Source organism: Lathamus discolor, chromosome 19 (genome assembly GCF_037157495.1).
Source record: "Lathamus discolor isolate bLatDis1 chromosome 19, bLatDis1.hap1, whole genome shotgun sequence".
NCBI lineage: Eukaryota > Metazoa > Chordata > Aves > Psittaciformes > Psittacidae > Lathamus > Lathamus discolor.
Window position 1 is genome coordinate 494,505 of NC_088902.1, and position 27,425 is coordinate 521,929.

A 27,425-nucleotide genomic window follows, 5' to 3' on the forward strand; every position below is an offset into this window, starting at 1 on the left:
CTGTGCCACATCCTAGGGGGAACCAGGGTGTCCTTGGACACCAAAACTGTACCTTGGGTAATGGTGTGAGCTGAGGAGGGCAGGTCCTCGGCAGCTGTGGGCTTTCTTCTTGCAGCAGAGGTGGTGGTTGTCACTACCCTAGAGCAGCGTGTTACTGAAAAGCTGGAGTTTGGCACGCGGCAACATCTGCTTTAATTATCTGGAAATGAAAAGGGATTTTCCACCAGATTGTGCTTTTAGAACCTAATTATTGTTATTATGTGTTCGTCTTCCCCATGCCCTTCTGCACTGTTACACTGCTGCTTGGCTGGCTCCAGCCTGAGCCTTATGCTGGGAAAGAGTAGCTGGAATGTGTTTCCCTCATAGTTAACTGAGAAAAACCCCATCTCCTTCTCCAAACTGAACAGATCTATCCCCCCCCCCCCCCCGATATAGATGTCTTTATAGCAAACAGAAGAACACCCCAAGGAAATGCTTATGATGCAGTTTTCACCCATTGATGTGTTTTCCCATCTCATAGGAGGGACAGAGTCCTCTTTGCCTCCCCTTTATTGCTGCGGTGTCTGTCCTGGAAGGCAGCTGTGCTCAGAGCGTGTTTGTGTCCCTGCTCTTCCCTGTCCGCCTTGCTCTCGTGTTCTGGGAAGCGCTTTGGCCCCTGCCCCTCTGTGGCCCTCGGGACGCTCACGCTCTTTTGTTTATTGCAGAGAAACCCCATAACGAAACGTCTTTACGAAATCACACTGCCATGTACAGTGGTGAGTCAACGCTGGCTTCTGGAGACCTCCACGGGTTAACCCCCTCCTGCCTAACCCGACTGACTCCTGCTAACCCCTCTGTGTGTGCCCATGTCCCCACTTGTGGGTTGTGGCCTCAACTTCGCCAAAACAAGTGGGGCAAAATGAGCCAAATGGCGATAAACCCCCCCTGAAGTTCTCACTGTTCCCAGCGATGGAGTTTTAAGTGAATTAACCGGATACACAGAGGCTGTATAAATAGGGTCTGGCCCAAGTGCGGGACTGAGTAAGCCCGGCTTGCTGCCTTGCTGAAGAGGTGGCTTGGCCTCAGCAGAGGCTCATAATGTAAAGATAAGACCCACCATCCCTCTCCTTGTCTTCAGAAAGAGCATCTATTGTGTTCGCAGCTAAACACAGGGAGAAAAGGGAACAAAAAGGAGTATTTGGTTCCGGGTGCTTTGTTTCTGTGTGAGGATGCTGTACATGCGCTGGACGCTGTCTGGGGCTCTTCCCCTTTGTCTGGGCAGGGAGATCACCTCCGGAGCCTGCGTTTGCTGGGAGAGCCCATCCCAGGCTCACAAATTATGCTCCAGACACAAAGCACGTGGCTCCCGGGGCAGGGGCGCGGTGCTGGGAACAGGGTGGCAGTGTCACGGATGGGGTGGGAGAGCGCGGGCAGCAGCGGGGCTTTGCATGGGGGGACACGGGGCTGTTTGCGGGGGGCACAGGCCCTACCAGGGGTGTGAACCAGAGGCCACCACAGAGCCTGACTGCCCCAGGCCGGTACTGGTGTGGGCAAGGGGTTGCTTTGTGCCTTCCTTGCTGCTTATGGGGACCCCACACCGGTCCCCAGCCATGTCCCATAGCGAAATCACGCTCAGCTTCCCACCCGCAGCCCCAGCTTCCTTTGTGCCTTGCAGAACCCGGGGTACAATTTCTTTTCCATGGGGACTTTTGGGGACAAGAAGTGCTTTTGCCAGCTTAGAGCAGAGAGAGTTGGAGTGTGAGGAGAGGAGGATGTGCCAGGTGAGGGCACTGGGTGCAGTGTCCCTATGAGAGGCAAGGGAACCGGGATGCAGCATCTCACTGGACTGGGAGGTTCCTGAGGATGCTGAGGAGCTCAGCAGAGGAACCAGCCTTGGGCAAGTGCTGGTAGCAGAAAAAGGGCTGGGTGTAGTCTGAAGGTATTTGTACAAATGGCTCTGGAAGGGGATTGCTGGCAAAGTCAGCTTCAATAGGAACTGCAGCAGCTGCCTCATGCCTCAATGAGAGCTGAGCATGGGTGATGCCTCTATCACAGGCATATGGGGCCAGGGACCAGAGAAACCCAGTGGTGAGCATCCCTCTCAATGTATCATGCACCTCGCAGTGTAAATGGTGTTTGCATTTCAAAGAGGACACCTTCATGCTGGCTGGGCACTCCTTTGGTGCTTGCAGCCTCATAGGCTGCGGAGGGAGAGTCGCTGAGGTGGCTGTGGGCTTCTTGATCTCCGCATCTTTGTGCAGGGAAAAAGGATGCTCAGTGGTCACCTGGGTAGGAAAATGGGAGCTTGTTTGCACAGCCTCATAGATCTCTGTTCATAGGTGCAGAGCTGTCTGCTATTTGCCTGATATGGGCTATGTGCACTTCCCATCCCCTGGAATGCTTTATGGAGCGGTGGGCTCAGATCACTCACACCCCTGTGCAAATCCGAGCTCCAACCAGCACTCCTTAATGATCTGGTGATAAACTTCTTATCTTCAGCCCTTTTTCCTTCTAAGCCTGTGTTTCTCCCCGGAAAACCCTATCCAGGCATCCTGGCTGCTGGAACCAGCCGCAGCAAAGCAAGTTCTTAGGGGTGGGGAGTGCGGACCAGGCACTTGTCTCCCACGTGGGTTAGGTTTTGGGAGACCTGGGGCTCTTGGACCCTCTGCCTCGGGGTGCTGGTCCCTGTGGCACGGGCTCAGCTCCAGAGGCAGCAGGCACAGGGCTCTGCAGAGCGCGCAGGGATGGGCTGCAGCGGGACCTGCACAGCCCCTTCCCTGCCAGTCTGTGACGGACGTGCCTGAGCTCACCTCGGGGGTGTGGGTCCGGCTGGCGTGGCTGTGGGGCACGGGCAGTTTGTGGGACACTGGAGCTGCACAAGGGCCAGGCCAGCTGTGGGAGATGCATCCGGGAGACTCCTCCAGGCCCCTCTCCCCGTGTCTCATTATGGGCGCAGCGATTTCCTCGCTGCAAAGCTTAATTGCCTGGGCGAACCGTCTGCAGTTCTGAAAGAAAAAGGATCTGAAAGGATTAATTGAATCCTTTATTAGCAGAGGCTTCTCACCTCGTTCCTTTATAAATGGAAATGAAAGTCTGGTTTGTTCTTTTTCCTTTGGCAAACCCGCGGGATGATTTAAAGCTGGTTACAGTGTGCAGGAGGGAACAGATGGGATGTGCCTCAGTGTGCTCGTTCCCATTATTGCCTTTCAGCAGCAACGCGAGCTGATGTTCAATCTTCAGATGCCTTGGGTCAGGGCTGTGGGGAGGGGTAGGTGAGAAGTGCCCATTCCTGGGATACCTTGTTCACAGCTGAACGGGTCCAGTTTCACAGGGACAGGGACACAGCAGCAATAAGTTGGAAGCAGAGCCTATTTTTAAGCAGTAATAAATAGCCACAGGATTTATTTTCCCAGTTCTGTTCCATGTAAACACGAGTGAGACGTTGCTGTTTGTCTGACAGCATCCAGCTGGAGCAGTTCCTCTGCCTGAGAGAATTCCTGGCTGCTCCCTGTTCTAAACAGCAAAATATGGATTAGGAATGCTGTACTAAGGCAAAAAGCTGATCAGCTCTGCAGCGCTGCTGTTGGGTTTCTTAAGCAAATGGATAGGATACTAATTTATCTCCCTTATTTTTAATTGTCATCATTAATATATGGCTTGTAAAATTTGGCTTGCACTGCTGCTTATCTCTTCTATTTATGGCCCGGGCTCCTGAGCAAGTGGTTCATTGTGGGGGTGAAACGCACAGCCTGATGGCTAAGAAAGGCCAGCAGTGGCTTATAGAGCGTTATCCCACTCTCCGAGTGGTGTGAGAAGAGAGAAGTCCATGAGGCTGGCCAGAGGGATGGGAGCTGATGATGAGCACCAGCCCTAAGCCCAGGCGCTGGCTCTGTCTTTCCCTGCGCAGCCCCGGCATGGGCTGGCTGGGGTTAACCAGGACGAGATCCTCTCCAGAAGCAGGCGAGCAAACAGCCTGGTGGTGCCTGCCCCAGGAGCTGGCCCTGCAGGATAAGGTCAAGATTTGCCTTCCTGGTAATCCATTAATCCAATAATTGACTAACCCACTGAGGAGCACGCGCTGGCCGGGATCCCGCGGGATCGGGGTGTGGAGCGGTGGGATGCGCGTGTGCGCCTGAGCTGCGGCTCCGGGCTCGTCTCAAAGGCACGGTTCAACTCCTGCGGTTGGGTTCATCCCCACTGTGAGTCCAGCCCCAGCCTTTCCCTCAGGCCAGCTGATGGCAGCTCCATGACCAGCCCCTGCCCTCCCTCTTCTCCCTCTTCCCAGCCCGTTTTCTCTACCAGAGCATGTGGGGAGGCTTCCCAAATAGCTGTGGGCATCCCCAAAAGCCTCATGGTGCTGCGCACCCCTGGCTGCCTCCTGCTCATTGAGGAAGCAGGAAAGGGCTCATTCTGCACCCCGAGATCCTGCTCCATGGGCTCTCCCCACAGATCCATTTGGTATCTGCAGTGACCCTGTGCCAGCCCCGGCCATTCTGTCCCCTCTCCTAATCTCGTAACCTCCATCTCTGCTGCTGCTGCTTTCAAGCCCATCTCATCCTGTTTTGTCCTCACTGATCAAGATCTAGCTTAATAATTCCACTTATTAATGGAATTTATTCCATTAATATTATTCCAATATTATTCCAATAATTCCATTAATTGATAATTAATGGAATTTATTCCATTAATATTATTCCAATATTATTCCAATAATTCCATTAATTGATAATTAATGGAATTTATTCCATTAATAACAAGTTTCTGTGCCCTACAAAGAGACCGTTGCTGTGTGTACGTGTGGAGTCATCTCATGTCTGTCCTGGTTTTCTCCTGTTCAACATTCTTGTCCAGTCCTGAAATCTGTCCTTTTGGTGGCTAAGTTGTTCCTTCCCAAAGGACACTGTCCTTCCAGGCCCAGCAGCTCCGTGTAAGGCTGGGAAACCTCCTTGGTGCTGCTGGAGCCCCAGACAGTGCTGGGATGCTCCGTATTTCGGAGACCCCTGTTGCAAAGCAGCTCAGTTGTCCAAGTAAACCCTTCCTGTGCCCACTTGTTCCCTTTGTCTTTCACTACATGTTGTGTCCATCAGGATTTCCAAGTCTCATCTGATTTCAGACCATTCCTTTGTGCTAGAGGCAGGGGCAGGCAGGAAAGCACTGCCCCATTGGGAGCTGATGGTGATGGGACCATCCCTGCGGCTCAGCTCCCTCTGCCCATCCTTTGCTGCTCCTTTTCCTCTCTGCCTCCCAAACATCCCCTCTCCACCCATTTTACTTTACAAATTACCTTGAGCCCTCCTCTGCTTTCCAGGTGAGTTCAGCATCCCAGGCTTGACCAGGACCTTGACAGCTCCCCCTGCAAGCACTGTGTATTCCCACCCCTTACGCGCCCTCCCCGTTGCTGCACCAAAGGAGAGTTTAAAAGCACTGTGTTTTGTTTGTGTGTTTGTTTTCTTTCTCTCCTGCTGATTTCAGCCCGAGGGATTACGGAAACGACCCCCAGCTTCATGTATCCCTATGGAACCTCCAGCAGTCAGATGGTGCTCAGAGGAGTGGACCTCCTGCTGGAGTGCATCGCTTCAGGAGTGTATGTACCGCTGGTGGGGATGGGGAGAGGGTGGCCTGGCACCAGGATGCTGAACTATAGAACAGAATCATGCAATGGTTTGGGCTGGAAGGGACCTTAAAGCTCATCCAGCTCCAACCCCTGCCACCGACAGGGACACCTTCACTGGAGCAGCTTGCTCCAAGCCCCATCCAGTCTGGCCTTGAACACTTGCTGGCACCTTTAGGCACTGGAGCTGCTCTGAGGTCTCCCCTTCAGGAGCCTTCTCTTGTCCAGGCTGCCCCAGCCCAGCTCTCTCAGCCTGGCTCCAGAGCAGGGATGTTCCAGCCCTCACAGCAGCTCCATGGCTTCCTCCAGACTCACTCCAACAGCTCCACGTCCCTCTTGTGCTGGGGGCCCCAGTGAATCGGTGGTGCAGGAAAGATCATTCCTTTCCTTTTAGCTGTCATAACCTCCTTGGAGTGCAAGAACATGGAGGAACAGGAGAGCTGAGTTTTGCAGCCCTGTTCGCAGGAGCAGGGTGCTCACTGTCCAAGGGTGGTTCCCCACTGAGGACAAGGTTCTCAGCTGTTTTCTTAGGAGTCATTTTCTTGCCTTGCGAAAGGATTTATCTCCTCCCCTCTCCTTAGCCCAGCACCGGACATCATGTGGTACAAGAAGGGAGGAGAGCTCCCAGTCGGCAAAACCAAGCTGGAGAACTTCAACAAGGCTCTTCGTATCTCCAATGTCTCCGAGGAGGACTCCGGGGAGTATTTCTGCTTGGCCTCCAACAAGATGGGCAGCATCCGCCACACGATCTCGGTGAGAGTGAAGGGTACGTCACCTTTACCTTGCTGTCTTTTTGCCCTTCCCAGCCAGCAGCATGGAAGGGGCTGCCTCTGTGCTGGATCCAGCCACCCTCGCTGCTTGTCCAAACTGACCCAAAAGCCGTGTGAGATGCGTGTAACCCAGCAGGGCCCCGCTGATCAGTGGTTGCGTGTTTGTGTGGCCACAGACGGGGGGAAGAGGCTTTCCCCCCTTGGGCACCAGGGGAAGCCGGTGTTAGCTCAGCAGAGAGGGGGTTTGGGGTGAGGTCGTGCTGCTGCGGTTATAACCGGTGCATTGATGTCTTTTAAAGCTGCTCCATACTGGCTGGATGAACCCCAAAACCTCATTCTGGCCCCTGGTGAGGACGGCAGGCTGGTGTGCCGCGCCAACGGGAACCCCAAGCCTGCGATCCAGTGGCTGGTGAACGGCGAGCCTATAGAAGGTGAGCGAGGAGAGGCCGTGCCTCCTAGCCAAGGATGTGACCATGAGAGCCAGGCACCCGCTGGGCTGCGTGCGTGGGCTCCAGCATCACAGCACACAAACCACCTGCTTGTCTGAGCTGGGGCCAAGTGAGCCGCGTCTCTGCAGGCTGTGCCCTCGCCTGGCTTGGTCTGCAGGCGGAGGGAAGCATAACGATGTCCTCTGGTGCGTTTTAGCTGAAGGAGCACTCTCTGTTTTGAAGGTTCTCCCCCCAACCCAAGCCGAGAGGTGGCTGGGGACACCATCGTATTTCGAGATACCCAGATCGGCAGCAGTGCCGTGTACCAGTGCAACGCATCCAACGAGCACGGCTACCTCCTTGCCAATGCCTTTGTCAGTGTCCTGGGTAAGTCCTGATGGGAGATGAACCCTGCTCATGGCAGATGAATGCGCCATACTCAAGTTTTCCCTGCAGAAGTTCTCTATGTGCTTTCCTCTTTGTGATAGCTGCTCTGAGGCTAATGCACAAAGGCACATGGAGCAGAAGTCCATTGCCATGAACCTGCAAAGCCAGGCAAGGCTGAGCAAGTCCTGCTGATGCTAAGATGAAAGCTGATTCATGTAGTGAGGCTAAAGAGGCTTTACTGAGTCTTGAAAGTGCCAACATGGAAGAGTGACCAAAAGAGAAGGAAGGGTGAATGGAAAGGGACTGGCAGAAACCAGGCACTGTCTTTTCTTTCTCAATGGCTGTGATTTTGCTCTTTGCAGATGTGCCCCCACGGATACTGGCCCCCCGCAATCAGCTCATCAAAGTGATCCAAAACAACAGGACCCTACTTGACTGCCCCTTCTTTGGCTCACCCATCCCCACCCTGCGATGGTAAGAGCCGCTGCACATCCCTTGCCAGCCCAGAGGGTTAGGAAGGGGAGGTTTCCTCCTCTTTCTTCCCTTACAATAGCACTCTGTGGTGTTGTGAGGTTTAAGAACGGCCAGGGAAACACGCTGGATGGAGGAAACTACAAGGCACATGAGAACGGGAGCTTGGAGATGGAGATGGCTCGGAAGGAGGACCAGGGCATCTACACTTGCGTCGCTACCAATATCCTGGGTAAAGCAGAGGCCCAGGTTCGCCTGGAGGTTAAAGGTAGGGGCAGGAAGGGCTCTGGGTCAAGATGGTCTCTTGGGTCTCCTGAAACCTGCAGCAGAAAGAATAGTTCGGGTTAAGGGAGGGTTGGTCGTGGGCTGCAGCAGCCCGTCAGCAGGATGGGCGCGTGTCATTTGAAGCTGGAATCCAGAACATGGTAGAGATTCCCTTTTAATGTGGGAATAACGTTGGACAGTTCACTGTAGGAAGCTGGCCGAACACTTGACGTGCCTGCTTGTCCTTCGCAAGCGACCCCACTCGTCCTTGAGCTCCTGAGCTAAGCGCAGCAGTTTGGTGCCTGACGCTTCCTTCCTGCCTCGCTGCAGACCCAACGAGGATTGTGAGAGGCCCCGAAGACCAAGTGGTGAAGAGGGGCTCCATGCTGCGCCTCCACTGCCGCGTGAAGCACGACCCCACGCTCAGGCTCACCGTCACCTGGCTGAAGGACGACGCGCCCCTGTACATGGGGAACAGGTCTGTGGGCAGCTCTGTCGTGGGGCCTCTCACCCGCCTGGGACATGAACATCTCAGGAGTCACCAGGGATAATGTGGATGAACATGGAGGTCGCACCTAGGCAACCCTGGCTGTTCTTGGTACTTGGAATGTTACCAGCTCCTTCCAACAGCTATTGCCTAGCAAATAGTATTGATGTATCGGTGAATCGGGAGTTCAGAGGCTTTATTTACAGCTATTGCAGGACACCTCGAGCAAAGGGGTGGGTTAACAACAAGCTACTTCAACAGGAAGGTTTATCTGCTATCAGGCCCAGTTACAATTTCCTTTTCCATAGCTGACTCCCTTCTCAAGCAGGCAGATGTGATCACAGGACACGAACCACTGAGAAGTCAGCCTGCTGTCCTGAAAGTGTGATTATTCCCTGTACACAGCAGAGCACATTCACTCATTCCTTAGAAAATGAGGTTTCCCAGAATAACTCAACACGTCCTTAGCTGATACCATCTTCAGACCAGAGATGTGCTCCTGTTCTGTTTGGGCTTTTATAAGTATTTTATCAGAGAACACTTAGACCTCAATCCCGCTGCCTAACGTGCTCGGGCACAGTTGTGTGATTATCGTTTTCATCCCTTTCAGGATGAAGAAAGAAGATGATGGTCTGACAATATATGGTGTGGCTGAGAAGGACCAAGGGGATTATACCTGCGTAGCCAGCACGGAGCTGGACAAGGACTCGGCCAAAGCCTACCTCACTGTACTAGGTAAGGCTATCCTAAGTGCTTTGTTTTAATAGAACAAGCTGAAGGGCGGATGGAAAAGGTGATCACAGGACTGCCCTCTGAAGCAGAGATGCTCAAGGAGATGCTGGCAAAGCAATTGTTCCATTGCTGCAGGACTCGGCAAGGACACGCTGCCTGATCTCCGGCTCAGACAATGGCATTGAATGAGAGTTGAGGGAAACTTGCGTTTGAGACAAAAAAAACCCAGAGTGGTTATTACAGAGCTAAAAATACCCAAATGTGGACGCTGAAGCTCCGGGAGAACAGCCCTAAATTTGTCACTGCATTGAACTGAATGTCAGGGTGCTGAGCAGCACTGCAAACTCAGCGGTGACCTTGCAGGTCCCCTTTGCAATGTAGACAGTGACAAACCTAAGCCCCTTCCCCACTCCCATTTATGTACCCTGTGAGATCTATTTGTACAACACAGTTCATCAGTCCCTGCTCTTGGCCACCTCAGGTCTTGCTGCATTCACCGAGGGCCCCAACCTGGCAGTGCTGCTGGCACAGACCCACAGTGCCCTATAAAAGAGCACAACATGAGCCCGCATGCCCAATGATCTGACAGCGCTTGAGTTATTTCCCTTCCTTCTCCCCTAATAGCTAATCAACTCTATAACAGCTTGATGTCTCCCTTTGCCATGTACTACAAGGATGAATAAAGGTGTGCAGAGCCTGCCTGGAGGTCTCTGGGTTGTCCCTACTCAGGCAGGGCTGGATCCTTCCGTAATCCATGGTTTTGTGTGTAACCTTCTGTTTGCCAGGTGCTCCTCTGGCCACCCAAACTTAATGAGCAAACTAACCCCGTTAACAACCAATGTCTTACCTTGCAGCCGTCCCCGCTAACCGTTTGAGAGACTTACCCAAAGGTAATCACCATTAATTCGTGGGGTTTGCTTTACTTTGTGAAATGATTTTCTTTCGCCTTGCCAATAACACCAGCAGAAAACAGCTGAAAAGTTGGGAGCTGAAGCTTCCAAGTCCTGCCCAGGTTGTCCTTGAAAACCCATCCAGATGGCCGCAGGTAGGAAGGTCCTGTGTGTCCCACTTGCTGAGTGCAAGAATGGCTTTACCCATACCTGGAAATGGTGAGCCCTGATGGGACAAAAGCAAATCACCCTGAATCCCTTGACCTTTGATTGGAAGGAAGTTCTTAGTGTTGCATGAGCTGGTTCTGTGCGACCGTGTGGGTTGTGAGCAGATACAGAAACCAGGGTTGGTGCCGCCAGTATTTCTAACTAGTTTTCATGGAGGTTTTGTGTCCTTTCTATTCCCTTTGCTCACATTTGTTTCTCGGAGAGCTGCATGTAGTTTGCTGTAAGCCCTTCTGTCCCCCTGCTCAGCCACTATATTGTGCTTTACCACCCGAGAACATCCAGGGTGCTGGCAGGGTTTCAAGGCATGGCGCTATTGGAACATGAGCGCGTTTGCCCTGGTCCACCAAGAGCCGCAGGATGTGAATCGAGTTCATGTCCTGGGTGTGGGCTGGGGCAGCCAGGGCAAAGCGATGGGAACGGGACTCACTCCTGGGGCAATCCCAGCCTCATTTCTCTTGCTCCTCGGCCACCAGAACGACCCGACCGGCCCCGGGACTTGGAGCTGACGGACCTGGCCGAGAGGAGCGTGCGGCTGACGTGGATTCCGGGTGACGACAACAACAGCCCCATCACAGGTGCCACCGCACCCTCTGCCCGCATCCATCCCATTCCTCCTGTCCCCTTGTGAGCTGAACCCTTAACCCCAGCTCCCATCCTCTCCCCCAGACTACATCGTCCAGTTTGAGGAGGACCGGTTCCAGCCCGGCATGTGGCACAACCACTCCCGGTACCCCGGCAGCATCAACTCGGCCATCCTCAGCCTCTCTCCTTACGTCAACTACCAGTTCCGGGTGATAGCAGTGAACGATGTGGGCAGCAGCCTGCCCAGCGTGCCCTCCGAGCGCTACCAGACCAACGGGGCACGTGAGTACCACCCACCCGGCCCCTCTTGCCGTGGTGACTTCTTGTTCTTAGCTCCTGGCCACCACTCTCCATGTAGACTCCTTCCTCGTGGTGCATGATCCCTGCTCCTGTAACAGGAACAGATGCGCACAGGTGAGGGAATGAGCTGGTCCACGCAGCACTACTCAAATGGAAAGACTGATGCAAAGGTCACTCCAGCAGAGCCTGGGGAAGGAAAGGCTGGTTCTGCCGTACAGAGAAGCTCCCTAAAGCACGGCTTTCATCCGTTCTGACCGCAGGAAGCTCTGAAGTCTCTTGGAAAATGAGACTCAAGTGTAAAAGGCATTTTTGTTCCAAAATTGCTAATTCCTTGTCCACTGCCAGAGCTGGCCAGAAGCCCACATCCACGCTATGAGGGTGCTGAGGCACTGGCACAGGGTGCCCAGAGGAGCTGTGGCTGCCCCATCCCTGGCAGTGCTCAAGGCCAGGTTGGACACAGGGGCTTGGAGCAAGCTGCTCCAGTGGAAGGTGTTGGAGCTGCCTTTAAGCTTTATGGTTCCTGCCACCCCAGTCCACAACCGAGACTTTTGTCTCCAGTTTTTGTGCTCTGTGGAATTCCTAGAAAAACTCCCGTTAGGAATTCGGCACCTTTGCAGTTGTGGTGCATTTCCCCCTGTAACCATTGCAGAGCGTCTCCTGCGGTATCTGCTGACATCTAGTGTTGGGTTTGGACATTACTCGTCCTGTTTCAGGTGCCAAGAGGAGCGCTCGGCTCCCGGGGCACAATGGCTCTGTCAAAGATGTAGGACATTCCGCAGGGAAAAAAGGAAAGAGGCTCCTAAATAAACGGCCTGGTTTTCACCAGCTCTGAGAGGCTCCTGTTCCATTAACCTGAATGGGAGCTTCTGGAAAAATCAGGCCGCCGACTTCTGCCTTGGAAGTACTTTTGGCTTGCCCAGCGAAGGGGTTTTTACCACTCCAGTGGTCATTCTCCAGCACTATGAACTGCTCTTTATTTTATTTCAATGTGAATTTCAGGTCCTGAAATTAACCCAACAGGAGTCCAAGGTGCAGGGACCCAGAAGAACAACATGGAGATCACCTGGACGGTGAGTTCTTCTGCGCTGCTGGGCCCAGCACCTTACTATCAGGGTCACAGACACCATGGCAGAGAGAACTTAGCATCTCTGGCATGTGTGAGGTACCACACAGAATACCAACACCTTCATGATCAGGAAGGGAATAAAAAGCAGAAGATCCATCTGTAAGCGAGGCCATTGTTAGTGCCTAGGAGAAGGTTTGTGATAATAACAACCATTTGAACTATGTCAGCCAAAGACATAGGGTCAGGGATGCAGGTTAGGGAGGATGCTCAGAGGGTCTGATCCCTTAAGCAGTACATAGGGCTCACAGAGCAGCTCTTGCTTTTCCATATGGACCAGCAGGTGTCACCCACAAACCAGCAACTGTAAGGAGGATAGAGACTGCAGTAGTATCATGGACTGGAATATAAGGCTATGGTCTTGGTCCTGCCTTGGGTCTGGAGGACAAGGACTTGGGATGTGACTCTCTGGGAACGAATGTATTGACCTCCTTCGAGGTTTGCTGATGGAGCATGGAATGAGAACCAGCTGCTGGGCAGAACATTTCAGAGCTCCACAGCAGTTGTTCAATGCAGTTCTTCCTCCTCCTCACTTTCTTTTCCTGTTTTGGTCCATGAAGCCTCTGAATGCAACCCAAGCTTATGGGCCCAACCTCAGGTACATCGTGCGATGGAGGCGAAGGGACCCCCGAGGGAGCTGGTACAACGAGACAGTGAAGGCGCCCAGGCATGTTGTCTGGAACACCCCCATCTACGTACCCTACGAGATCAAGGTGCAGGCAGAGAATGACTTTGGCAGAGCACCGGAGCCTGACACCTACATCGGCTATTCCGGAGAGGATTGTGAGTACTTCCTCAGGCAGAGATTTCAGTGCTTCAGGGCAGGAGCCCACCCAGGCTCAGTGAGCCTGCGCCTGGGACGTGTTCACAGCACCGCTTGAATTGGCACAAAAACCCAGTTCTGGGCATGGGAAGAAAGAGGCTTGGCCACTGGGTTCTGTTCTGGGTCCTGCCTGCATGACTCAGGTCACTCAGCATCTCCCGTGCTCTCTGGAGCACCCAGAGAACAGTTTGGGTTTGGGAGATGGTCACATTTCCCTTAGGATGAGGATTGGCTGTATTCCAACCAAACCCCCATTAAATTCCTTGCCCTGACCTCTGCAGAGCAGAGCTCACCTCAGATGAGAGGTGCTACCCATGACCAAAAGGGCTTTGGTTCATCCTGGACTGGATTCTTGTGCCTCTCTATAAGGCCCCGGCTTGGGCTCCTGTTTGCAACACACACTGGCTCAGCTTATCCTAAACCTCTGTCTGGTGCCACAGAACAGCCCCAGGTTGTTTAACTCTCTTTTCACCTTTCTGGGCTCCTGGTATCACTTTCTGTGCCTGTAGCATCCGAGCTCCTGACGACCCTCCTCCTGCTGGGATAATGAGAGTTCCTGACAACAGCTTTATTTTTAAACAAACATATATCAATTCCTTGCATTGCAGCATCAGTGGGGGGGCCCTGGCTGTGTGGCTTCAGGAGTACCAAGAAGGTAGATAAGCCAGGTAACCATAGAATCCCTGACTCATTTAGGTTGGACGGGACCTTGAAGCTCATCCAGTTCCAGTTCTCCCCTTCCCATGCTAAAAAGCTGACAGTCAGCTTTTAAAGCATCCACGTGCCAGTGAGAAAGAGTGCTGGGCAGGGAGGTGATGCTATTCTGTGTATGTGCGTGGTCATAGGCTCTGCTCACCCCGTATGAGGGCAGCCAGGAGGCTGAGGACGGGTTGTTCTATCAAGGTTGGAAACCCTCAGAAACTGACTTTAAGAAGGGAGAAATGGAGATGAACATCCCCGTGAAAGCAGGGATGGCAGAGCCTGACAATGGAAAGATGATGGGGGGCAGAGGGGTATCTGTCTGTCTGTCTGGTCTTCAGGTACCGCAGGTACCTAACGTACACTCTGCTTTATCCCGACCGCTCAGATCCCAAGGCTGCGCCTACGGATGTTAGGATAAGAGTTTTAAACAGCACTGCCATTGCTCTGACCTGGACCCGAGTGCACCTGGACACCATCCAGGGACAGCTCAAGGAGTACAGAGTGAGCAACCCCAAACCTCTCTGTGCTCACCATTAATACAGCTAACCTCCTCACAAGCCACGGCGGCCCCAGGGATGGAGCTGCCTGCAATGGGGATGACAGAAACCGCTCCTCCAGCCATCAAACCCCTCTTGGATGGCTGGGTGCAGACCAGCTCTGCTCCAGAGCAGCACCAGCAATGAAGGGCTTTGGTTTGGTGCCTGGACAAGCTTAGGGCTGCAGGATCTGAGGTGCTAAAGGCAAGCAGAGAGGGATGTGGGGTGCTGCACCCATGCAGGAAGGTGTCCCCTGCCTCTCGAGCTGCTCAGGGGCTGGCAGTGGGAAGAGCCACCTCTGATAGGGACCAACAGGTTAAGTTTTTGTCATCCCCAAAGTTCCTACATCGTTTTTCATGAACACCAACCCCTGCAAAGCCTAAACCCGGCGGTCGTACTAACTGGCAACTAAAGACAGCTTGGATCCTGTTGTGGTGTGGTTTCTTTTAATGGTGAATATTTATTGCTAAAAACCTTAGTGTCCATTTCCAGAGGACAGACCCCATTCAAAACAAGCAAAAGTCTGGACAGAGCTTCTTGTATCAGAGACTAAGCCATTACCAAAAGCACGTGTCCTGCAAACAGAGCATTTCAAATCCAGTGATGTGCTTGGCATGAAGCAAGCTCCCTGGGTACTGCTTTCCTTTTTCCTGCCTCTGCTCTGCCATTCTGGTCTATTTTCTGAATGAATCTTATTTCTGCATGAAATAAGATTTACAGCCAGGGCTTCCAACGGGAGACTTCCCAAATGCAGGCTCTCCTTTGTGCCTGGACGTGACCCACCTCTCCTTGCCCATCCCTACGGCGCTGCTCCGGGTAGAAAGGGAGAATCACTTGATGCCTAGAGCTTGGGAAGCAGAAAACCGCTCTTTGTAGCCTGAACTGAGTGTTGTGTGACCTTTGGCAAGCTCCTAACCCCATGCTCAGCCTCTTCCTCGGGTAACACCACTGACCTGCCTTGCCTGGGGGGACGTGGAGCTTCATTAACTCCTCTAAAAGGCTTCTTGCAGCCATGAGATGCTCTTTGGAGAGGCAAAGTTTTGCTCTGCTTTTGTTAATGAAAGAAAAACAACCCAATTGCACTGACATAGGAAAAGCTTCACTTGCCATGCATGTTTCTTGAAGGCCTATTTCTGGAGAGACAGTAGTTTGCTGAAGAACCTGTGGGTCTCCAAAAAACGGCAGTATGTGAGTTTTCCTGGAGACCGAAACCGGGGCATAGTGTCCCGGCTGTTTCCTTACAGCAACTACAAGCTTGAGATGGTTGTAACCAACGGGAGAGGAGATGGGCCTCGCAGTGAAGTTAAGGAGTTCCCCACACCAGAAGGAGGTAGGTTCCTTCGGGGGGGTGATGCAGGGAGAGGTTTGGGTGGTTCAGCTCCATGGAGAGGTGATGCTGCTGCTGCAGAGATGTGCCAGGGATGAGATTTAGCTGAGCATCTTGTGGGCAGCATCATTGTGACATGGCTCTGCCTTTGTCACCACGGGAGAGGTGACATCTCCGCACCTAGAGCCAACTGCTGGCACTCCCAGCCACCCCAAAATGCCCTCCGGGTGCTTCGAACACATCAGCGAGTAGCTCTTAGGTGGAGCAAGGGAGATGTTTTATCATCACAGCACAGCTCCGTGCCCTTGATTTGCTGCCTGACCTGCAAATGTCCCCACACCTTCCTGTGCTGCGGGACAGTGAAGAGGAGGAAACGTATTCATTGTGCTCAGTAAACGGCAGTCAGATCTCCCCAAGACCTGAGTGCTTTTCTCCTGAAAGCCCATCACTGATACCCTGTCAGGCTGTTAAGGCAAGAGCACCTCATTCTTCTGGTTAAAGAGCCTGTGTCAAGGATGAACTTGAGATTTTCATTTCCTTGCTGTCACAAGAGCTATTTATAGGCACACTGATGATACCTTTTGGTTGGAGCTGCACTTTCCAAGGCTGGTGAGGAATCTTCCTGTAGCACAGATGGTTTGTGCACAGAACAGCACAAAAACGCAAGAAGAGAAAAGAGCAGAGGCTGGAAGCAAATCCTGTCTCAAGTAACACAAAACACCGTGGTGGTCTTTCACCTTCCTCATCCCAGTCCTGCTGCGCAAGGACCTCTTGCTCCTGTTTTACCATTTTCTAAGGGTTTTCACTTATCAGCCACAATTAAGCTTCTTCCAAGAGAAGGGACTGTTTCAATAGGGTGGTTTTGCAGTCAGCGGCATTGGATGGAGCTGCTTTACCTGGGTGCTAGAGGCACACAGACTTTGAGGTACCTGTATGGGTTCGGGGTAGCTGCACGCATACATGGGTGGCACTGATTGAAATGATTATAGTGGATCGGACTCTTGCAATAAGGAAACCCTTGATATATTTTTCCTATACCATAAGCTGTTTTATTGCCTATCCAGTCTATCTATATAACATACATTGATGTTTAGGAAACTGAATGATACTCTGCAAAACTTGTGGCTAAAGAAACAGAAATGACTGCTGTCCCAGATCAGAGCACTGAGTTCTTTCCCAGTTAAGACACCACAGTAATGAGTAAACCAGGAGAATAACTGCATTCAAGAATGTATAATGCTTTCCTTCCTTTACTAGCTCTCAATAAGCAGTCATAACAGCAGCCAGTCCTCAGGGTAAGGACCACTGTATATGTACAGCACCAGCCCCCTGTTCTGGATCTCCAGGTGTCAATAACACAGCGATGCTTTGCTATAAGAGAAGCTGCTCTACTCTTTTTCACTGTTCCAACAGATAAATAGATGAGCTGTAGATGCTGGGCTGGGTGGGGGCTGTAAATAAGACCAGTAAAGTGTGTGTATGACATAGAGAAGTGGGCCCTGAACTGTGTCATAGCTCTGCTTCACACTGCAGCATCCTTTGCGGGTGCTGTGCGGGCACGGTGCTGCTGGGTTGCATGCAGAGCTGCTCTGCTTTCTGCTCCCTGCACACAGGCTGCTGAAAACCCTGGGCTGGTGCATGGTTTCTGGCCCAGATTCCTGTTCAATCGCTCCCTGACCTTTAGTGTGTGATCTGTGTGTGTACTTGTGAGTGTCGAGTGCAGCACTCAGCCTGCACTGTGTACAGTATTGTAAGGTATGTTCTCTTGTGTGTTTTCTTTCCCTCTCCTTCCTGCTCCCATCCTCCTCCCAAGTGCCCAGCTCCCCCAGGTATTTAAGAATCCGACAGCCAAACCTGGAAAGCATCAATCTGGAGTGGGATCACCCAGAGCATCCCAATGGAGTCCTCACAGGATACAGCCTTAGATATCAAGCCTGTACGTTCCATGTGTTATCTTCTTAGTGATAATAATTGAGCCACTAAACGTGCTCCTTGCAGCTACTCACCCCCTCCCCTAGCACGGAAGGGTCTCCATAAGGAACTGGAGGCTTTGACCACAAGGTGAGGCACGGTGGTGCTGAGGGGACGCTGGAGCAGTGCTGGGCAGCTCTAGCACCAGGGAGGGTGGTGGGTGCTCAGCAGTTCACACTCATCAGTGAAGGGAAATAAGCCTGATCTCTGATTTAAAGACCTTCAGGCTCATTCTGAGCAGTTCATGTGCTCACAAGGTCCTGGCTGTATAAGGAACGTGCTGCGAGTGCAGAGCCCACAATGCCTGGGGGGGTCCAGCCTTCTCCAAGAGCCTGGTACTTGCGCTGTGCCTCTGCAGCCCTGAACATCCCCTCCAGCAGGTCCCTAGCCCGAAAGCCACCAACTGCCCCAGGTGAAGTGCATTTAACAGCACTGGGGCTCTGCGCACTGACCGCAGGCTGGCGCTGGGGGTGAGGCGATGAGGGAGCTCACGCAGGGTGTTCTGCACCAAGGCTGAAGCCGCCACCGCCTGCCTTTCCTCCCCAGTTAACGGATCCAAAACGGGCCGAACCCTGGTGGAGAACTTCTCTCCCAACCAGACAAAGTTCACCCTGCAGAGGACAGACCCCATCTCGCGCTATCGCTTCTTCCTGCGCGCACGGACCCAGGTGGGAGAAGGAGATACCTTGGTGGAGGAGTCCCCAGCCCTGCTGAATGAAGGTATGTGCGGCAGCACCAGCTCCTGGCTCTGCCGAGGAGGGAGGGGGCGATGGCACCTCCGTGAGCCAGAAACTGCAGGTCAGAGGATGGGGCCGTCACAGAGCAACCAGTACAAGAGAGCAACTGGTGCTCAGCTACATTCTACTGCAGAGACAGATAGAGAAATGGATGGATGGATGGATGGATGGATAGATAAGATGATAGATAGACAGATATATAGATAAATAGATGATAGATAGATGATAGATAGATAATAGATAGATAGACAGACAGATAGATAGATAGATAGATGGATGAATGAATGGATGGGTAGAAAGGTAGACAGGAAGACAGGATCAAACACTGCAGCAGTAACGCTATTGAGGTGACTGGGGATACTGTCCTGTGCTCCAGGGAACTACCTTGCAGCCCCCCCAAGCAGCCGGTGCTCCTCCTGTGCCCAGGAGCAGGAGGGCATCCTGCTCTGCCCATGCTAAAGGTGAAGCTCCAGTTCACAGCCTCTGCCTGAGCTAAATAAGGGGCAGATGTGAGTGATTTTGATGTGGCTCAAAGGGGGTGCAGCAGTTGCATCCCCCAGGGCAGGGGCTCTAGGGCCACCTCCCTGCCGCCCCGTAATCAGCAGCTGCCCTGAGCCTCCAAAGCAAAGCCCCAGCTCCAGGTTCATAATCAGATCAAATGCCCATTGTGGGACATTCATCAAACTAAGTGAAAGTTCAGGAGCCCTGAGGGAGCAGCAGAGACAAAAGCTGTCTCTTTCCTTTCCTTAGCATTTGCTAAGAGACCCATGATTTGGTTAGTGCCCTGATGTAATGGGGTTTCTGTCTCTCTTCCATCTCCCCCTCCCCAGCTAATGGCTCTGAGTAGGGAAAGTCATTCCTCCTGATGACCCAGTGGAAATAAAATGCTTCCTGACACCTTTTAGGTAGGCTCAGCATCGCTCATTGCAGTGACAGGATGGGAGATGGGGCTGCTTATGCTATGGGAGAGAAATCAGCTAAGTTACACCCTGGCAAACATGAAAGAGGGCACGACATTGCTTTAGAAGGATAGAGAACAGAATGAAGATAGAAGCTGGTGGTGCTGGTAGTGGAAAGTTGTGGTTGTTTCAGATCCATTTGCTTTACTGGGTTTGTTGCTATATGCTGAGAACAGCACAGATAAATAATTCCACAACCAACCTCGCTGCACTGATTGGTATCAGGAAATGGCAGGGAAGGTAAGGTTCCCTGCCAGGCACGTAAGTACCATTAGCAGCTCCAAATTCCCACTTGGATATGAAGCTACCTGCTGGAAAGCTACGCAAAAGACAAGCTTGGAATGGAAAAAAACCAGCAGATTAAGACAATTGAACCCATTAATGCCTTCAGAGGTTGTTTTCTGCTTGCCAGACTCATTCACCTGAGTTTAAATGCAATGCTTTGATGTTGTGCACCATGGGCTCCAACCCACACAGAGCAGGATGAGCGCTGGTGTTAGAAACACACCAGCAAAGCACTGAGGGGAAATTCAGAGGGTCACAAACGGCCCTTGGTGGATTAGTGCAGCTGGTGTGTGTCTTAAGAGGTGATCTCCATCGCCAAGGGGACATCCCTGCTCTCTGCCCTCTGCGAGCAGCTCTGATGCACAAGGAGGGCTGTACCTAATGCGTTTATCCCTTCTCTCTCAAGTCTGGTGCCTGTGTGCAAGTGGTCCCCGAGTCTCTTGTTGGTGTGTTCTGGTTGTTTTTATATGTTCCTCTGTTTTCTCTTCCCTTCTCTTCTATGCTGCTCTCTTCGCATTCCCCTCTCTATCTTGGCGCTGCCCTCTGAAGCCACTCCAACCCCAGGTACCGTACCAGCGGAGGAGGTAACAGGCATGGGGCAAGGCTTGCTCGGGGTGCTGGCAGTTAAGCATGCACTCCATTAACCCTTTCAATGGGAAGATGAAGTGGCAGGAGGCTAAATTGGGCTAAATATGAGCCGACAGCAGGTAAAAGCAAAGCCCCCAAGGCAGAAAGGGACAAGGGCAGGCTCTGCAGGGGGGGTCTGCAGAGATCAAAATATCTCTGAATGGGGCTTAACAGCTTCCCAGCTGCCTAATGACAGCCACAGCCACCGAACACTGCAGCTGCCACCAATGAGGAGCAAAAATGAGAGTCGAGATGCCCTATTAAAGAGGTTTTTCATCCCAGGTCTGCACAAAGCACTCGCCCTTTTGAAGCCTCAACATCCCCACCCTATTTCCCAGCCAGCCCTGACTCCGTGGTGCCCATCCTGCACCCGGGCTCTGTCCTGCAGGATTTAAGCTGATTTAAGCTGGAAACCAGCTCACGGTTGCTGCTGGAGCTGCTGCCTGCCCTGGCCGCACAGGTCTATGTTGCAGCGTGCGGGCACCACGAGCCACACATCTCCCCATGGTTCTTTTAGGGCTTTCTGTACAGGAGAATCCTTTTATTCCCAGGTGCCCATTGAAAGGGTTAAGGACAATGTTTGTGCCGCAGCTGTGCATGTCTGCATGCGAGGCTATTGCTGGCTTTGCCCTCGACTGCGTGTTCCTACAGCAGAGAGAACCCTTTTCTTGTGACAGGGGCAGCATCTCCACTGCTTCCAAGGAACCCCAAACCCCCACTTTCACCCAGTGTCAACCCTGCAAAACCCAAAGCAGAGCTGCTGGTTGCCCGAAGGGCGCCCACCTCTTACAAAAGCTGCAGATGGGACTTTCCCCCCCCACCTCCAACACCACCTTTGAGCCAGTGTCTCAGGAGCAGGGACCCTTTGAGCCCCGTGACCAAAACGTGCCCTAAATGCGCGTTTTGGTCTGGAGCATCAGCACTCGCTGGCCCCGCACCAAGGGCTCTGTAAGAGGTCCTGCTTTGCCTTGGCTGGACACAGCCCTGGGGCTTCCCACAGAGGAACAGCTTCTTAGGGAAGGCTCTCCCCAAGTGATGCAAGTGCAGGACCTGCTCTCTGCACCCACAGGTTTTGCTTTCCTACCTCATAGGCGTTTCTCCTCCTTTTATTTTGTTGCAGTGATGTCTCTCTACCCACTATGATTTTGCATTTCCTTTTCCTTGCTGAATAGATCCCAATCTTTTTCTTGCTGTATTTTTCCTCTTCCTAAAAAGAAATAAAGGGGGTAACAGATTGGTCTGCTTTGGGTGGTGGGAAACTGCGCATAGACGTCACCTCTTAGCCTAGAGGATCGCTGTCCTTGGAGTCTAGGATGGCCCTTTTGCTGCTATAGCTCCTACTTCAGCCAGAGTTTAGCTTATCCGCAAGAATCCAGCTTTTCTTTGTGGATCAGGATCACCTTCTAAAGTACCTTTCTATTGCTGAATCCGGAAAATGCAACGCGATCTCTTTATCCTTCCAGCCTCATCTCATTTCAATTTCTTCCACCACTGGAAGCTAGGTGAATTATTTGCCATTTAAAGGATAATTCAATGACAAAGCCCACTGCTCCCCTTGTATTTTACCTTCTGGTAGGAGGAATAATAAGGAGCAAAGATAGGCCAGAGCTGGAAGAAGTCCTGCTGGAGTAGTAAGTCATGGAGTGCTAACTCAGCCGTGTTCACTGCTCCTCACCGTGCTGGGCTCCAGCAAGAGGACTCAAGGCAGTGTGAGCCATGGTGAGACCCAGCACACGTCTTTGTCCCGCTCCTGAGCAGGGTCTCATCTCCTTAGCTGTGAGAGCTGCTCGTCCCAAGAGGCTGTTTCTCCTCCCCACAAGGACAGGGTTCAAGTGAAACACTGCCTGACCTTCCTCGGAGCATCCCTCCCTGCTCAGTGACCTAGATTTTTGTGGATCTTTCTGGATTCACAGCGAAAGTTGTCTTAAACTGCAGGAAAACGCTCTTTGCCATGGGCTGCTGGCACTAAGAATGAGAACAAGGCCTTTGTCTCAGGAGTAACCTCACATAGACAGGGTCAGAGTGGCTTTGGATGTCTATGAGAAACTGGACCAGCCTGATGAAATCAAAGTGAAGTGCAAGGACTTTCCTGTAGGAGAGGCTTTATCTTTTCCGAAGCCAAACCTGGGCAAAGGGAGAGGTGATGAAGGAAAAGAGGGGTCCTCTAAAAAGGGCTCTCACTTAGGGTATGGGTGAGAAAAAATCAAAACTGGATCCTAGATTACCCATGGGTATGGAAAAACTTCATGAGAGACTATAGCGATCGTTGGTCTTAGACTTCAAGGAAAAAAGATGGACTTTTCTCTGTTCCCTTCTTGTCCCTCCATAATTAGGAACTGGAGGAGAAAGATCCTATTGTTCATTTTAGAAACGGCAGCGGAACAGCGAGAACTGCTGACCCCTCTCTTTCAGAGGCTGCTCAATTGCTCCTTTCTATTCTTGACTTTCTTAGAGCTATCATCAGATTTGGGACACTTTAGGGTAAAGACTTCACAATTTCCTTCTGTTGTTAAAAGCTGGGAGGGGGCGGGAAGAAACAACAGGAAAATCTCTGCGAATGACTTTGGCTGCTGATCAAAACCCATGAAAAATTCATCCCATTTCTCCAAGCCTAATTATTTTGTAGACACACCCAAGGGAAAGCTCTTCCTACAGCCCAACAACACATTAAAAGCACCTTTAAATAATTAAAGAGACATATGGCTGTGTGGAGTTTCCTGTATCTTGCACCAAACCCCATGCAACCTCTCCCTGCAACGCTGGAGCAGGACTCGAGCCCCACTTTCAATCCCCCCTTTTTTGCTTTTAGGAGTCTTCCACTCAGGTTTTATTCCACACAGCTTTTTGGGCTCCTTTTACCTGGCCAGAGGAGCCAGGCTGCAGCAAGGAGCTCAGCCCTCCTGCTGCAAGCATCTCCCTCATTACTTAGCCTATTAATTGCTGCAGGCAGAGCGCTGCCTCCCTGGTCCATTACAGCCACCCATCTCCTCTGCTCTGCGGTCTCCAGTACCTGAGAGGGTAATAATGCATCTTGCAGGCAGAAAAAGCATCTTAGCAAAGATGGGGCCTCCTAATGACTGGATGCTCCTTGAGATGGTTCCAGGAATGTAGCCTGGCTACAGTGGGAGCAAGAGAAGGGAAACTGCTGGTGCTGGCTTTTCCTCTGGGGATGCTGGGTGTAGTGGGGTGATTTCAAGCCTGTTTCCAGCATTTGGGAAAGGGGCAAGGTCCCTCCTCTTCACCCCCTCCTGATTTCAGAGAGGGGAGACTGTTTTCCCCCCATCACACAAACAGTACAATTCCAGAGGGAAGAGCTTCTGCCTAAGAGCTCATCTCCACCTCCCCTCGGGCAGGTTGAAGCCATTCCTCTTGTCCTGTCCCCACAGGCCCTTGTCCCAAGCCCCTCCCCAGGTTTCTTGTAGCCCCTTTAGGTACCGGAAGGCTCAGTCCTGTATTTAAACTTGAGGCAAATGCTGCCAGAGCTCTCACCAGAGCCCCGCGTTAGCAACGGTGCCCTGCAAGGCTCAGACCTGCCAACCTGATGAAGAATTGCAGCCGCTTGTGTAGGAGGATGAGTGCGGGCTGGGTTTCACTGCAGTGCTGGCAGTGCCTGGCCGCCCATCCTGTCCCCCCCGTGCTGCTGGGAGCAGGGATCTGTGGTTCCGAAACGAGCCCCGGCAGGGTGGGCAGCGAGGGGAGACCCCAGCACCCCAGGGAAGGGCTGAGGCTCCCCATGGCGGGGGCCCTTTTCTTTGGGGGACGCCAGAGCGCTCTGATCTCTGTCAAAGGCCTCCTTCATCTCCTCCCAGGCTGGAACCGGCTCTCATTAGGGGCTGGATTTCAAAGCCTAGAAAATGCCCCTTATCTTCTCTCCCCCAAATCTCCCAGCTGAGCTTCTCCCCCGCATACATTTCACATTGAAACACAAATGAGGCTGTAGCTTTGAATCCCGGGGCAGCTTAAGCCTAAATCCCCCCATGGCTGCGGGAGCCCTGCCCGGCTCTAAAGTCACCTTCCTCCATCCTGCAGCATCCTCCCCTCTCTGAACTGTTGCTTCCCAGACTCCCCCCATCCCACTTTTTCCCTGCTCCTTGTCCTTCCGGGACCATTTTTACCCCCAGTGCCATCACCCCCTCCTTGATCTCACGCAGGGACCTGCTCAGCAGTGAGCTGGCATCATTATTCCTGTTATATTGTGATATCCCTGCTCTCAGCAATTGTTTCCATTAGTGCTGGGGTGGTTTGGGCAAATCCTGCCAGCCAGAGCTGAGCAGCACGGCACAGCCTGATGCTGAACGGGTCAATGCAGCATCCAGGAGGGTCTTGGCACTGCAGATTCACCTGTGTGTGTATATCTGCATGTACTACATAAAGATGGTGCCCTATACGAGAGACAGCAAAGCTTTGCCTTATCCCAGATAATCTCTTCCCATCTAAAGGCTAGAGGAGCATTAAAGCTGAAGCTCTTCTTCTGCTAAAGCCATTACAGCAGTGCTAGGCGATGCAGACAGTCCTCAAAGGGAGATGCATGATGCAGAGACAGGCCTGGGAGCTGGAGGGGGGGCTTGTACAAGGTTTCCCACCAGCTCCTGCCCTTCAGCAAGTTACTTTGTGCCTTCTTCAGTCTTATTTTCCTTAAAGGGGAGCCAGGCATTCACAAGGGCAATGCTGAGACTGCAATAGCTAATAACCAGTGTCCACGATGCTGTTTGTGTCCATTGCAAACCTATAGAGGAGCTGCAGCTTAATCAGGGTAATGGTGGCATTAACCTGGTGACACCAATCTCTTAACCTCTGTGAATCAGCAAAGATGGATAGCACTATTCTCAACACAAGAAAGCCTTTTGTAACTTATAAACCCAGGGCACAGCAAAGGCCTTCATCAGGAGCCAGGTGATGGAGACCACAGAATCCCAAACTGGTTTGTGTTGGAAGGGCCCTTAAAGCCCATCCAGTGATGAGCTGGAAAGGCGCAAACCCCTGAGGACAAAGCCGTGCCATTTCCCATGGAAACAAGTCCCCTCCGTGTCCCCAGCCCCTTGCCTGGCCGTGCAAGGCGGGTGCTCTCTTTGGGTGGCTGCACTGCTGCATGAGGCTGGCTGGATGCTGCGTGGGGCACACCTTGGGGTGGGCTGGTGGGTTTGGGACGTGCTGGTACGCGTAGAGATGGGCTGAGTGACCTACTGCTCTGCTCTGCTGCTGCTGGATCTCTGCGGGAGCTGAGGTTTCAGGGCTTGGCTCTCACTGGCGGGAAAGCAAGCCCTGGTTTCATTCTTGGAGACCTTTTAAAGTGCTTTCCTGGGGCTATTTGTGTTCGTGGGTGATATTTCCGATAGCTGGGTTCATTTGGCTAACGGGGATTTGTAATCCCTCGATCTACAGTCAAAGTAAATATAACTGAACGCAAGCATCGCAGGGTAAATCTCTGCTCATTTACCTCAGGTAGTTCAAGCAGCATTTCAGCTGCATTCTCAGACCCAAGCCATTGCAGTTTGCTTTGGTGGTGGTCAGGACCCCCTTGACCCCACAAAGTGCACATTGAGCCCTTTGCTCAGCACAGGTGAGGTGTGGATGGGGGCTGTTTAGAAAACAAGCTGCTCAGACTTTCCCCTTGGCCAGTTCAGGATGCATCAATCCCTTTATCCTAATTCAAATGTAAATTGTGAGAGGTGGGGATGGCAAAGTACCATCCATCACTCACCAACGAGCAAAATTCCACCTTAACGCTCGGGCTGCTCCGTCGCAGGCTGCAGGATGAGGCGAGCCAGGAAGGGAAGGGCTGAGAAGCTGCAGGCTGAACTGGCAGCTCAAAAAAATGCTGGAGGTGTAGTCCAGAGGCTGCTGAATTAATGGGATTGCGGCAGGCCCGGCCCGCGACAAAAGGGATTATTATGTTTTCTTAAGAGATAAATCCTATTTCTTATTGCAGGGAGCTCTGAGTGCTCTCAGTGCCAGCAATGTGCTGGGGGATACTGGAGCAAGGACAGCCTGTCCTGTGCCTGCCCCAGACACCCTTCACATCCCTCCTTCCATCCCTCCATTCTGTTCAAGACCAGGGTATTGGGGAGCACTGGCAGCAGAGCAAAGGCAGAAGAGAAGCAGGTCCTTCAGCCCTGGGAAAGGGACCAAGCGGAGGGTGCGCAGGGACAGCCCCTCTTTCCCCAGCATCATTCCCTGCCTGTGGCCGGCTCCGCATGGGCATGGGGATGGGACAAACGGGTCAGGCTCGTGTTTCCCAGTGCTGTCGCTGCCTCCCACCCCTGTCCCTGCTCTGTGCTGCTCTGCTCCCCTCGCGTGCCGCATGTCCAGCCTTGGGGATGGCGAGTGCGAGCCCCGAGGTGCCATCACCTCCTCTAAAAAGCCAGTGTTTCCCTCTCCCAGCTGCAACTGGGGTGCCTCCAACTACAGTCGGTCTAACCAGTACTACAACCACCCCAACTACTACCACTACTACCGACACTACTACCACCACTACCGACACTACTACCACCACTACCGACACAACTACCACCACCACCACCACTACAGCCGCCACCATCGCCGCAAGCACTACAGCAGCTACAGAGAGGGCTCCGGCAGCCACCACAAAGCAGGAGTTGGGTACTGCGCTTTCCTTTTCCTCTAACCCCTCTAACCCTACTGGGACCTTCCCTGCATCCTGCCCAGAGCCAGGATTAATAATGGGCACAGGGGACAGTTAAGGCATTCCACACTCTGGGAATGGCTTGGTGTGGAGATGGAGGTGGCACAGGCTTGGGAATTCAGGTGCACAAGTGGCTCCTGGCAACCTGGGGGTCTCTGTGCCACCCTCCTGGTCTAGTCTCAGGGTTAACACAGCTCTCCCTGGGGTGCTGTGGTGCTGAACTAGCATCAGTGCTTGGGAAGGAAGTGTAAGACCCTACAAAAGCTCTCTAAAGTATTATCTCATGTCTTTCTGCCATTAAAAGGGGGTTCTGTTACTATTATAGAAGATGTCACTTTAAATTTAGCCCACCAACTGTTAGCTAAGAGACCTGTCATCACTTATATGAATCTTTTGGTTTATGCTCCTGCTCTTTGTGATGGAACCTAAGCATAGCCCTCGGGAGAGCTGGGGAAGTCTGAAGTTCCTGCACGCAGGTGTGCACGAGGTCAAGAGAAACTCCTTGTGCAATCGGCTAGGGACGGGATGCTCAGACTCTGCTTTGGTGAAGGCATATCCCGCAC

The 27,425-nt window shown here is 52.5% G+C and overlaps 1 protein-coding gene across 18 annotated transcripts in view; it reads left to right on the forward strand.

Moving 5' to 3' along the window:
* NFASC (neurofascin) overlaps positions 1 to 27,425 on the forward strand; it is an 80,805-nt gene that overhangs the window by 36,271 nt on the left and 17,109 nt on the right. For 4 of the 18 annotated variants that reach the window (XM_065698505.1, XM_065698492.1, XM_065698489.1 and 1 more), the window contains exons 7-26: positions 705 to 755; positions 5,452 to 5,563; positions 6,172 to 6,356; positions 6,660 to 6,791; positions 7,032 to 7,175; positions 7,538 to 7,649; positions 7,748 to 7,914; positions 8,241 to 8,388; positions 9,008 to 9,132; positions 9,984 to 10,019; positions 10,721 to 10,822; positions 10,914 to 11,111; positions 12,129 to 12,199; positions 12,813 to 13,035; positions 14,163 to 14,278; positions 15,439 to 15,643; positions 17,454 to 17,576; positions 18,158 to 18,331; positions 20,142 to 20,156; positions 26,601 to 26,819. In XM_065698505.1, coding sequence (XP_065554577.1) covers positions 705 to 755; positions 5,452 to 5,563; positions 6,172 to 6,356; positions 6,660 to 6,791; positions 7,032 to 7,175; positions 7,538 to 7,649; positions 7,748 to 7,914; positions 8,241 to 8,388; positions 9,008 to 9,132; positions 9,984 to 10,019; positions 10,721 to 10,822; positions 10,914 to 11,111; positions 12,129 to 12,199; positions 12,813 to 13,035; positions 14,163 to 14,278; positions 15,439 to 15,643; positions 17,454 to 17,576; positions 18,158 to 18,331; positions 20,142 to 20,156; positions 26,601 to 26,819 — 2,658 coding nt within the window. Of the gene's footprint in view, positions 1 to 704; positions 756 to 5,451; positions 5,564 to 6,171; positions 6,357 to 6,659; positions 6,792 to 7,031; positions 7,176 to 7,537; positions 7,650 to 7,747; positions 7,915 to 8,240; positions 8,389 to 9,007; positions 9,133 to 9,983; positions 10,020 to 10,720; positions 10,823 to 10,913; positions 11,112 to 12,128; positions 12,200 to 12,812; positions 13,036 to 14,162; positions 14,279 to 15,438; positions 15,644 to 17,453; positions 17,577 to 18,157; positions 18,332 to 20,141; positions 20,157 to 26,600; positions 26,820 to 27,425 lie in introns of those variants that run through there. The other 14 variants (XM_065698491.1, XM_065698490.1, XM_065698493.1 and 11 more) reach the window with 14 other exon arrangements.